At 33.0% G+C, this 13008-nt stretch overlaps 1 protein-coding gene and 1 long non-coding RNA gene across 2 annotated transcripts; one reads left to right on the top strand and one right to left on the bottom strand.

Moving 5' to 3' along the window:
* Window positions 1-1334: 1334 nt before the first annotated feature.
* On the bottom strand, window positions 1335-4607 carry LOC143198599 (uncharacterized). Its single transcript, XR_013006252.1, has 2 exons — window positions 4501-4607; window positions 1335-1677 (listed from the first exon to the last, which is right to left on the bottom strand). It is a non-coding gene; the product is annotated as an uncharacterized LOC143198599 (long non-coding RNA).
* Window positions 4608-4665: 58 nt separating this feature from the next.
* Sec71 (ADP ribosylation factor guanine nucleotide exchange factor Sec71) lies at window positions 4666-12882 on the top strand. The gene is made up of 10 exons (XM_076407915.1): window positions 4666-4781; window positions 4852-5095; window positions 5233-5550; window positions 5603-6098; window positions 6151-6743; window positions 6937-7229; window positions 7294-7589; window positions 8023-10521; window positions 11419-11731; window positions 11790-12882. The coding sequence occupies exons 2-10, from the start codon at window positions 4972-4974 to the stop codon at window positions 11922-11924; spliced, it is 5067 nt and encodes a 1688-aa protein (XP_076264030.1). The 5' UTR covers window positions 4666-4781; window positions 4852-4971; the 3' UTR covers window positions 11925-12882.
* The last annotated feature ends 126 nt before the right edge of the window (window positions 12883-13008 follow it).

Below are 13008 nucleotides of genomic sequence, written 5' to 3'. Positions count from 1 at the left end.
CCCTTTATGACTGCTGCCTCAATGACGTTATTCATCATCTTTTTCACAGCCAGTCCTGTTCCATTGCACAGTCGAGGTTGATTAATGTTACGCAGCATGATGACAACTGATCCTACTTTTAACTGTCATGTAACTGTAATTTTCTTGATCTGTCTCTTTCTGGTCATCAGTGCTGGTCATTGACGGCGATGACCTAAGTCAGGTCGTCTCCTCCGCGGCATCGTAAATTGTAATTAATCAAAGTGAGAAAAGTTCTCGCGCACTAACAGCAGTAAAACGTCACTATAACAAAAAATCAACAACAAAAAAGAGCACATAATTTGAAGTGTCACTAGAACAAAGTATTACCGAAGTTAAGAAAGTTCTCGCGTAGTTTGTCGGATTCGATCCTCGACATATATATATATATATATATATATATATATATATATATATATATATATATATATATATATATATATATATATCCGAGGTCATAGTGCAGCTCTTCGTTGGTTACGTAGCGATAAGCATTGGTAATTAATTGTAGAAAATTGTTTTGGGTGCGTTGGATTGCTAGTTGACTTGATGTTTTAGTACAATACATACATCCATATTTGCACCAATAGGTCCAAATAGGCTTTATAATTGACTGATAAACCAATCTCTTTGATTTTAGATCAACTTGAGATTATCCTCCGACTAACCAGTAAAGTAACTTGACTTTGAGTGTAATTTGTTCTGCTTTTTGTCTGACATGATGTTTCCAATATAACCTACCATCGAGATATATTCCGAGGTATTTAGCTGATTCTGCTTCAAGTGGTATAATTAAGTTTTTGTCAATTCGCCGCAACGCAAACATGGACAGATTTAGAGCTATTAAGCTGTATTTTCCAGCGTCTAGTCCATTTGTAGATCTTGTTGACCGCTACTTGTACTTTTTCTATAACCTTAGACAAAGAGATATATCTTTATCACTATTATTTGATTATAATGTTTCTTGAATCTCAAAAGTGTTGTATATAGTATATAAATAAGAAATAAATAAGACGTCGTTTTAATTGAAAGAAACAGCCCAAGCTGGCTAGATTAAGGATGGTTGTGTGTGACTTTGTAGAAGTTATGAAAATATTACCGACAATTTAATACCAATGGCAAAACTACATTGATAAATATCCAATTTTCAATATACACTGAGCCAAATGTTGTTGCCCTTTAAGCAGAGCCTTCTTGCTATGACCACATAAAATAATTCTGCAATTATATGTATTGAGTTAACCCTCAATGGCACGATATCCCAAGCTAATTTTAAACACGACTTGTTAACAAATGTTAAAATAAAAGAAGCGTTGTTTTTTGTTAAAAGTTATTTTATTTAAGATCAAAATTCTTATATTTTATTAGAATAATCGACACATTTTAAGATCATAAAAAACATTAGTAGAATTTTTCAATGCAAAAACTAGTACAAGATGAGGTAATGTTGATGATTGCTTGATTAAGATGGACTGTAGCCGCATGATGTGCAACGTCTCCTTCTTAAGCTGCAACAACAAATTATCCCTAATGGAAAGCATAGGAAGCACCACAACCATCCACAAACTGTGTATCTTGTAGACCATCCATTGTTATGACATACTGGACAGCTGCCAGGCAAATGCTGTTGTGGTGTTATAACAACGTCAGGCATTATGTCTGAAAACAAATAATATAGCTATTATTTTAACTATTATTTATTATTTTGAAATAACCAATATAAATTACTAGCGACCCGCCCCGGCTTCGCACGGGTGCAATGCTGATACTAAATTAAATACACTACAGAAAAAATATGAATGTTGTATATAAAAACATAGCGGCCCGCTCCGACTTTGCACGGGCATAAAATATATATGCCTATGTCACTCAATGAAAACATGATTAAAATCGATCCAGTATTTTTGGTTCATTCATTACTGCCCTTGGCCTGCACACATTAAATTTGGAGTAAAACAATTCCTCTTCCCCTATACTTACTATGAAGATTTCCTGCTATCTTTGGAATATCTAAATTCATACAATTTTTATTACATTACACATTCTTAAACGCAAATTTTAAATTTGTAATATCTCCGAAAATATTTGTTTAATTTACATGCTGTAAGGAACCATATTGATCTATATTAATTGCACACTGTATTTAAGGTACTTAATTCGATAAGGATTAATGCCGTATTGCTTAAAATAGCTTCGTAAATAAGCCATTTTCTCACGTAAAAAGTAAACAATAAAAATGGTTAATGTGGGTTATCCCTAAAAGATAAACATATACCATCGCGGACTTTTTTGTAGACCTTTTTATGGTGTACAATACTGTAGTACATTAATTTGATCTAACTCGTAGGGTTAGGCAGCGTTTTTGCTAATTGCTAAATAAGCCTAAAAAATAGGTTAATTTACGACATCACGTTAGAAACCTCTAAAATTAGCAATGTTGCCTTAGTATATTATGCATGTATTATACATATAAACCTTCCTCTTGAATCACTCTATCTATTGAAACCGTATCAAAATCCGTTGCGTAGTTTTAAAGATTTAAGCGCACATAGGGATATAGGGACAGAAAAGGCGACTTTGTTTTATACTATGTAGTGATACAGTAAACCTAATATAAAGAATCTCAATAAAACACATTTCTCAATTTAAGCAAGCTAGTAAGAACTAATGCAAAATATACATTACGAATCCTATTTTTAAAAACCTCTTTGTAAAGACTTTTTAATCATTGATAGAAAGAATTACACGGGTCTAAAATAAAATAAACATTTCTTGCACCTGGGTTTTGCTTAACATATTCTGATACATATAGAAGCAGAATTATATGAAAGGTGCGATTGGACATCGAAAATATTTGCATTCAGAAAAGTTATAGCGAGAGTTATAGGCCATTTTTGATTTTCGCGCCTAATTAACGTCAGCCTTTGCGCGCTTGTAACTGTCTGAAGAGACGTAAAGGGCGGGGGATAATGTTTTCGCATCGCTAATGTATACAACACTAAATTAAATTACGAACAAAAGAAATCTAATTTGATACCCGGCACCTTGACATTAATATACTTTTGTTCTAGTTTGGTCGATTTTCCGTCACATCAGCTTAGCAATAACATTATACCCAACTATATGATTATTTTAGAAAAAAAATATGTGAAAACTATGTACGTGCCATTGAAATTTTTCCCTCAATTTCTCCCCTTCCCCCCAACAGATCCTGATTTGGTTCTAATGAGACCACCACGGAAGTGCGTTCTTTCGAATAAAAAACGAATTTTGAAATTCGGTCCACAATTGACGGAGAAATCGGCGAACATACATTAAAAAAATGCATAGAGTCGAACATAGAACCTCCTCCTTTTTTGTCTGTTAAAAATATCGATATTTTTTCGGCATACCTATCTTTCTCTCGAATAGTATCTTGATGTAGTTTAAGGACGAATGTTATTGTACGAATGTACCTAGTATAATTCCACGAAAATAACCATTATAATGTTTTGTTGATTATATTTTATTTAGCAAGAAATAAAAGTATTTCTTACGACTGATACGTCTGAATAGTAAATGTGTAAGAGTATTCTTAAAATAATAATATATTAAAATTTTGATATCTATAAACAGACATCTGCCATTGAACAGAATGAACAACTTATGACAGATTGCTTTGTTTTCCGGTTAAATTCAATTGGACATTCAAAATCGACATTAATGTGAAAATACATTTTATAACCAATTAATTATTTCCTTAGAAAAATATATGAATAACAGCCGCGAATAAATTAAATATGTATTTTATAAAATTAACAACTGATAACGAAAGCCTGAAAAATGCTGATTAAATAAAATCTGCGATTACAGGAAGGCATTGTTTATATAAGCTCCAGTAAGTGAGTATAACAGAAAGATCATTTGCAATATAAAAAACGTTTATAACCATAGAGTTCTTGATATTATTACACGGGTTTTTGTTAACATTTATAAATAAATATAATTAAATATTAACCCAATAAATAATAGCAATTCCAATAATAAAAGCGCATTTCATTGATTGGTCAGTATTTTTAACTAAATTTAGGTGATTTTTTTTTCCTCATAAACTATATGATGGCATTATAACGGTTTGCAGAGTGATGTTAATTTGTTTTAGAAATATTTTGAATTATCGTCGACCATTTTGTCAACTTTATTATTTCATTTTAAACGGCGTAATGTAAAAGATTGATTTAAATGAATTAAATTCAAACTAATCAAATTAACATCAAACAAATTAAACATATTCAAATTTGAATCTATTAGAAACATGACATTTATAAATTACTTAAACACTAAATTATTAATCAACGGCTTATTCAAGGTTCCTCAATGTAAGTTAATCACTGGCTTAGCATGGCTATTAATACATTTTAAGAAAGTTTTATTTATATAGCAATTAAACTCAAAAAGTCCACCACAAGGTAATTATTAAGTTGCTTACTATTAATTACTTGCCTAGGTACTCTTAAACACCACACAAGAAACGTTAACAATTTAAGCTATCGATATATGTAACTGAGCGTCACAAAAAGCTTGGTGATATACACTAACAGCGGTTTTCAATATTTCAACTTTAAAAACCTTTGAAAATAAAGTAACCGAATATGTGGCGCCATCTAGTTGGACATTCGTTAAATATACTTTGGCAATATACAACACGTCGTATGTCAACTTCAAAGACGTTTACAAAATCATTGCTAAATAAACAATATTTTTCTACAAATTGATGATTTAAAGTAAGTTTTGATTTTACCGGATAAAAAAACTGTTTTTAAATAGTTCGTATTTTGTATTTGGTTCGTTTAGGTGTCGATACAGTTCGTGTGTAATTGTGTGAACAAATAAGCTACACGTCACAAGAAAATGTTTGCCCCTTTGATTTATTTAAAGGGTATTTTATGGTGATTATTGTTTCGTCGGTAAACAATGCAATCTAATAGCAAAACCAGAGAAATGTTCATTTTAAGAGCTTTAGAAAAGATACTTAATGATAAAGAAATTAGAAGGTCCCATCATTCACAGCTCAAAAGAGCATGTGAAGCTGCTTTAGGTATGTGTCAGTATAATGAAATATTTATATAAAGAAAATATGGAATGATTTTTAAATTGTTGGGCGAGCTATTATAACAAGTTTTAATTAGTGCATATCTTATAATATATGCATACATTATAATTATATATTTTTAGAGGAACTTAAAAATGAGACCAAAAATGTATCTTCGTCAGAAGATGAACAGTCAGATAAAGTATCTGATGTTTTACCATTACCAAAAAGTGGAGATGCAAATGTTCTCACTACTGAAAAATATTTTTTACCCTTTGAATTGGCATGCCAAAGCAAATCATCAAGAATTGTTACCACAGCATTGGATTGTTTGCAAAAACTGATTGCCTATGGTCATTTGACTGCAAATGTGCCTGATTCAACCACCCCGGGAAAATTACTCATTGATAGAATTGTTGAGACCATTTGTTCATGTTTCACTGGCCCCCAAACTGATGAAGGTCAGCTTTAATCAAATTATATTTGTCAATAGTTATAAATTTTTTTTTAAAGGAGTCCAATTGCAAATTATAAAGGCTCTTCTCACTGTTGTTACCAGTCAGCATGTTGAAGTTCATGAAGGTACAGTTTTGTTAGCTGTTCGAACTTGTTATAACATTTTTCTTGCGAGTAAAAATTTAATAAATCAAACAACTGCCCGTGCTACACTAACACAAATGTTAAATGTCATATTTACTCGAATGGAAAATCAAGCCCTAGAAGCAGAGGTACAAGCTGAATTGCAAGCAAATGAGAAAATAAATATGACAAATGGAGAAGCAAAATTTGTTAAAGATAATATAAAGTCTGAAAACGGAGAAGCTGAACAGAAATCAGAACTTAAAGCAGATATCAAAGAAAGTGAAAAAGTAGCTGTTGAAATATTAGACAGTATTTTGGATGGAGTGATAATGGATGTAGATAGAAAGATAAGTGTAGCTGTATCTGTAACATCAGTAAATAGTGTTGAAGAAACTGATAATAAAAGTGTATCTTCGTCAATAACAAGGTATGCTAAATTTAATTACATGAATACTTTTCTAATTGACTAATTTTTATAGAATACCATCTCAGGAAAGTTTAAACACCAATAGTGAAAATGATTCTGCAGTTACTGCAAAATTTACTCACATACTTCAAAAAGATGCCTTTTTAGTTTTTAGAGCTTTATGCAAACTTTCAATGAAGCCTCTACCTGATGGTACCCCAGATCCCAAGTCACATGAACTTAGATCAAAAATTCTTTCACTCCAATTGCTTCTCTCCATTTTACAAAATGCAGGACCTGTGTTTCGTTCAAATGAGATGTTTATCATTGCAATAAAACAATATCTTTGTGTTGCTTTGTCAAAGAATGGCGTTAGTTCAATTCCAAAAGTGTTTGAATTATCATTGGCCATCTTCTTGGCTCTATTATATAATTTTAAATTGCATCTCAAGATGCAAATTGAAGTATTCTTTAAAGAGATATTTTTGAATATACTAGAAACTTCAAACTCATCATTTGAACACAAGTGGATGGTAATACAGGCTCTAACTAAAATATGTAGTGATGCCCAGTCCGTAGTTGATATTTATGTAAATTATGACTGTGATCTTGCAGCTGCAAATTTATTTGAACGTCTAGTCAGTGATTTATTCAAAGTTGCTCAAGGTAAGTACATAATAACTAACAGTCTCTAAAATAAAGTATTTATTCAAGTAAGATTAATATATTTAGAAAGATGTATTTAAGGCCAGATTAATATAAATAATAAATATATTAAAAGAACAGTTATTTAAAATTAATCATGCCTATTGAATGTCTCGTGTTTCCTATTAATGTTTTCATTACAAATGTATTTTAGGAAGACATTCACAAGAATTGGGTGCTTCTCCAAATCAAGAAAGAACAATGAAACTTCGTGGCTTGGAATGTTTAGTCTCAATATTAAAATGTATGGTAGAATGGAGTAAAGATCTCTATGTAAATCCCAATCTTCAAAGTACTGTCGGAGAAACACAAGATCACAAAGAGAAGGATACTGCATCCCTAAAAAGCCATGGAGGTAGTATAGAAAGTTTAAATTCAAGCGACAGCGGAAATAAAGAAGTATTGGATTCGCCAGAGCAATTGGAGGTGTTGAAGCAGCAGAAAGAGGTTTGTTAATTGAAATAATGCATTAATTTAAATTTTATAAACATTTGTTCAATTTTATGTGTAGGTATGGGAAACTGGTATAGAAATATTTAATAGAAAACCCAGAAAAGGCATTGTCTATCTTCAAGAGCATGGCCTATTAGGGAGTACTGAAGAAGAGGTAGCTAAATTTTTGCACAACGAAGAGAGATTAGATAAAACCAATGTTGGCGATTTTCTTGGTGATAATGATGAATTCTGCAAGGAAGTTATGTACACATACGTTGATCAAATGGAATTTACCAATATGGATTTTGTAGCGGCATTGAGGCACTTCTTAGATGGCTTCCGTTTGCCTGGAGAAGCTCAAAAAATTGATAGGTAATATTTATTATGTATAGGCGTCCAAAAGAAAGTTAACCTTGATTACCTTACTGGCTGAATGCAACTAAGTGTTACATATGTGACGATTGGAATCTTTTGATTTAGAATCGAGTCCCAATAAAGATCTATAGTTGCAAGCATCTATAGCAATATACAAATTAAAGTACCATTATGTCAGTTAAAGACAGAGGACAATGAATGGTCAGATGAAAATCATTTTCATCCTAATGGACACAAAAATTAACTGCGATGTTGACGCCAAGAATTATCAACTCTAATATGATGGAAAATAAATAAATTCCCTAAATATGGGCGTAATTAATTGTTTTTTTAATCAGTATCCTAAATATGAACTTTCTTTTGAGACACTTTATTTAATGCATTAATTAAATGTTCTTTCTTAAATTTATTTTAACCCATTTTTTTATAGATTAATGGAAAAGTTTGCTAGTAGATACTGCGAGTGTAATCCAAATAATGGTCTTTTCTCCAGTGCCGATACAGCTTATGTTCTAGGCTTTTCGATTATCATGTTAACCACTGATCTGCATTCACCACAAGTCAAAAATAAAATGACAAAAGAACAATATATTAAATTAAACAGAGGTAATACAGATTGCAAAGAGGTGCCTGAGGAGTATCTATCTCAAATATATGACGAGATAGCTGGTCATGAGATTAAAATGAAAAATACAGTGAACAAACCGGGAAAACAACAAATTAATAGTGAAAAAAGGCGAAAAATTTTATTCAATATGGAGATGGAAGCCATTTCTACCGCGGCTAAAAATCTGATGGAGTCTGTGTCACATGTTCAAGCACCTTTTACGTTGGCGAAACATTTGGAGCACGTTAGACCTATGTTCAAGATGGCGTGGACATCTTTCTTAGCCGCGTTCAGCGTAGGTCTCCAAGACTGTGATGATCCTGAAGTAGCCTCATTGTGCCTTGATGGTATTAGATGTGCTATTAGAATTGCTTGCATTTTTCATATGAGTTTGGAAAGAGATGCTTATGTGCAAGCTTTGGCCCGATTTACGCTGTTAACCGCTAATTCTCCTATTATGGACATGAAAGCAAAAAATATTGATACTATTAAAACTTTGATAATGGTGGCACATACCGATGGGAATTACTTAGGGTCGTCCTGGCTAGATATTTTGAAGTGTATCTCGCAACTAGAGCTAGCTCAGCTTATAGGAACTGGCGTTCGTCCAGAATTTCTTTCAGGTCCAGGTCATAAGCCTCCTGATCCAAGCTATAAAGAGCATATAGGCCAAACCAGTTCCCAAAGCGTGGTTGTTGCGGTGGATAGAATCTTCACTGGTTCGACTAGGCTTGACGGTGACGCCATCGTAGATTTTGTTAAAGCTCTGTGTCAAGTGTCGCTTGACGAGTTGGCCCATCCAGGACATCCGAGAATGTTTTCCTTGCAAAAAATCGTTGAGATATCTTACTACAACATGGGTCGAATTCGATTGCAATGGTCAAGAATCTGGCAAGTGTTAGGAGAACATTTTAATGCTGTAGGATGTAGTAGAAACGAAGACGTGTGCTTTTTTGCAGTGGATAGTTTAAGACAGTTATCGATGAAATTTATAGAGAAAGGAGAGTTTTCAAATTTCCGTTTTCAAAAGGATTTTCTCCGTCCATTCGAACATATCATGAAGAAAAATGTTTCGCCGGCAATAAGAGACATGGTCGTACGCTGCGTGGCACAAATGGTTAATTCTCAAGCTAACAACATAAAATCTGGCTGGAAGAATATATTTTCTGTCTTTCATTTGGCCGCCGGCGATCAGGACGAAGCCATTGTCGAGTTGGCTTTCCAGACATCGGGAAAAATCATTACCGAACTGTACAAAAAGCAATTTCCTGCTATGATAGACTCTTTCCAAGATGCCGTCAAGTGTCTGTCTGAGTTTGCGTGCAATGCGAGATTTCCGGATACCTCCATGGAAGCGATACGTTTGGTGAGAGCGTGTGCTTGCAGTGTTGCTTCGGCGCCGAATTTGTTTGCTGAACATGGTGGAATGGAAACTGACGTAGCCATAAGTGAAGACGATCGAGTGTGGGTGAGGGGCTGGTTCCCACTATTGTTTTCATTATCCTGCGTTGTTAATAGATGTAAACTAGATGTTAGGACTCGTGCTTTAACGGTTTTGTTTGAGATAATAAAGACATATGGTGACACTTTCAAAGGTCATTGGTGGAAGGATCTCTTCAAAGTCTTATTCAGAATATTTGACAACATGAAACTACCGGAAAAACATACGGAGAAAGCCGAATGGATGACGACCACTTGTAACCACGCGCTATACGCCATTGTGGATGTTTTCACTCAATATTTTGATGTCCTGGGACCGTTGCTATTAGAAGATTTATACGCCCAGCTACATTGGTGCGTCCAACAAGACAACGAACAGTTAGCCAAATCCGGCACTAATTGTTTGGAAAATCTGGTAAACTCCAACGGGCACAAATTTACTGAAGCGACTTGGGAAAAGACCTGTCAATGCATGTTAGACATCTTCAACTCTACGATACCTTCAGCTTTGATGACCTGGAGACCAGATTCTATTAAAACGACAGCCATCATCGAACAAAACGGAGATGTTAACGTGAAAGGTATACTGAAACGTTCGGTAAGTTTCGCCGATCAACAGGCGCCGAATGCGGACGTGGCGCTATTTTTGAGTTTGGAAATCAAAAGTGTAGTTCAACTAGAATTAATACAAACTATCGACAATATAGTATTTTATCCGGCCACTTCACGAAAGGAGGATGCAGAAACTTTGGCTCTAGCCGCTGCCGATATGACCGGCAGCGGAAACTTGACGGAATTCCAAAGAGAAGAGCAGGGAATGTATAGGTTGCTTAGTTCTTCTCATTTGTTAAAGCTAACAGAATGCTTGCTTCAATCTCACAGGTAAGCTTTAAAGTAATAGGAATAAATAAGGCTTTAGCTTTTATATATGTGTGAATTCATATAACATATTAAATTGTGAATGGGTATTACCGCTTCTAAAAGGCCCTCTAGACTTTTTGAAGTGGATCAATTCGTCCCCGTGTTTAGTTTTGCTTAACACTTCATGCTTTTTCTCTTCTCCATCAAATGATACCAGTTATCTCATTCATACAGTTCAAAAGACAAATTTTACTCAGTATTTCTATCTATTTCCTTATGTCATAGTTCACTATTCTGAATTGGCAATTGAATTAGTTTGATAAACTTTTATTGTTGGTGATTTTACTTCATCTATGCTTGGGTAGATTTTCATGTGTCAACAATTTAATTTTTTTAAATTTTATTATCTTTATTATTGTTATTATAACATACAGTATATCTAAGATAACTATTTCCAAATGGTGAATAGGAATTATCTTCCATTGATGACCATCTATTGTTAAACAAACAGTTTTCTTTCATCTCATTATCTCTTGTCTTTTGAATATGTGCTAACACTATTGGAATCGCATTTTCTAAAGTGTACAAATTACTTCTAATTAAACGATGCATAGGAGAAGTCATGTATTTTATTCTTAGTTTTTCTTCAAGTTGTCATGTATTTGTAATCATACTATATTACTCTAATTACTATATTATATATTCTAATTTTTGTCTTTTATCTCGGTATCCATTTCCTAATACTGGTTTTGCTTTGAATTAGTATCATATTTATGAGTTTGACTGAATGAAAGAACTCAATTCCTATTACGTTCAGTAATTTACATTTGTTGGTGAAATAGAAAGGTTTCCTCAAATCGGCGTCTTTTGATGTAATCCTCTGTATTATTATTTCAAATTAAAATATATCTATTTCAGGTTTGCTAAAACATTTAATGTAAATCACGAACAACGAAATATATTATGGAAAGCCGGGTACAGAGGATCAGTCAAACCTAACCTATTGAAACAGGAAACTCAGAGCTTGGCCTGTTTACTGAGGATTCTCTTCAAGATGTATTGCGACGAGGGTAGAAGACAGGATTGGGATGTGATAGAGACAAAGTTGATCACTGTCTGTCAAGAAGGATTCGACTATTTTTTGCAGTTGCAAAGCGAAGCTCACAGGGAGGCGTGGACGTCTTTACTTCTTTTGGTCTTAACTAGAATGCTTAAAATGCCTGATAACAGAGTAAGTAACAATGTGTGTAATAATTCAAGTAGTCCCGATTCGAACCTAATTTTTCCAGTTTGCTGTGCATATATCAAAGTATTACCCCCATCTTTGCGAAATTGTATGTTTCGATCTTAAAGCCGAACTCCGATCCATTTTGCGCCGAGTTTTCCTGCGGATAGGACCAGTGTTTCATATAACTTCTACTTAGCTTGACTTCAATTTGGCCTTGTTCGAAAGTATTTTTCTTACATAAATAGTGCAAATAGGATTCATTGATCGACTGCTAGTTATGAGAGAGAATATTGTACGTTCAAGGTATAATATATATAAATAATAAAACCGATGCATATGAAGGTTGTATGACTTCCATAAGGTGTCGTTTATAATTAGGTGCAATCGAGTAGTTGTGTGTGATAAACATAAATATATTAAATTTTTATTGTTTGTAAGATTATCGTAAACATTTTAAATGATTGGTCATAAAGAAATAGTGTGATAATTATTTTATTGAAATTATTATATTATCTAATGCTATGAAAAGATACTATTTTCCATATTGTTATATTTCAATAGTGTTAACACTCACAGTTCTAACATCAGATTTATTTAACATTAATATACACACTATTCCTCAATAACCATCACATATTTTACCACATACTGTAAATTACCCGATAGAAATTTAAGTGAATATTGTATATAATTTAATAAATAGTGTAATAATCATTCCGTACTATGTACTCCCATTTTTTAGCGAATTAGTAATAAATCTGAAAAGGGATAAAATTTTACGTGCCTTCTAATAGTGGTTGTATGTTTATTAGATTTCGTTCAGTATTTTTAGCACTAATATGGAACACCTTAAAGTCTTAAAACGAACCAGGAAATACATACAAATTTAAAGTGTTCCATAATACACGTTATATTATATAGAAATTGAAAAAAATTATAATCCTGGGAAATTCTTTGTTTTCAATAGGCATTATTAATCCCAGACGTTCGAGCCTTGTATATGTTTCGTGTAGAAATAAAACTTGTAACTATTATTTATTGAAACACTTTTTTTATGTATGTTAAATTTTTTGTTGATTGTACCAGATTTGGACTATAACGTAATTGTTTTGTCATTATTAATTAAAACTGTAATAAACGCTTACATCAAATAATTAGTTCTTTTTTCTGTTGCAACTTGCCCTGTAGAGAACTAATTATAAAATAATATTTTATGGAACTATGATGGTGGAGTTCCATTACTCAGAAAGTTACTTGAAGTATTTAAACTTGACTTAAAG

This window comes from Rhynchophorus ferrugineus, unplaced genomic scaffold (genome assembly GCF_030347505.1).
Source record: "Rhynchophorus ferrugineus isolate W39M unplaced genomic scaffold, kcgeb_rfMv2 rfM6, whole genome shotgun sequence".
In the NCBI taxonomy this organism is placed as follows: domain Eukaryota; kingdom Metazoa; phylum Arthropoda; class Insecta; order Coleoptera; family Curculionidae; genus Rhynchophorus; species Rhynchophorus ferrugineus.
The sequence above is the reverse complement of the archived record's forward strand: the minus strand, read 5'-3'. Positions and strand labels throughout refer to the sequence as shown.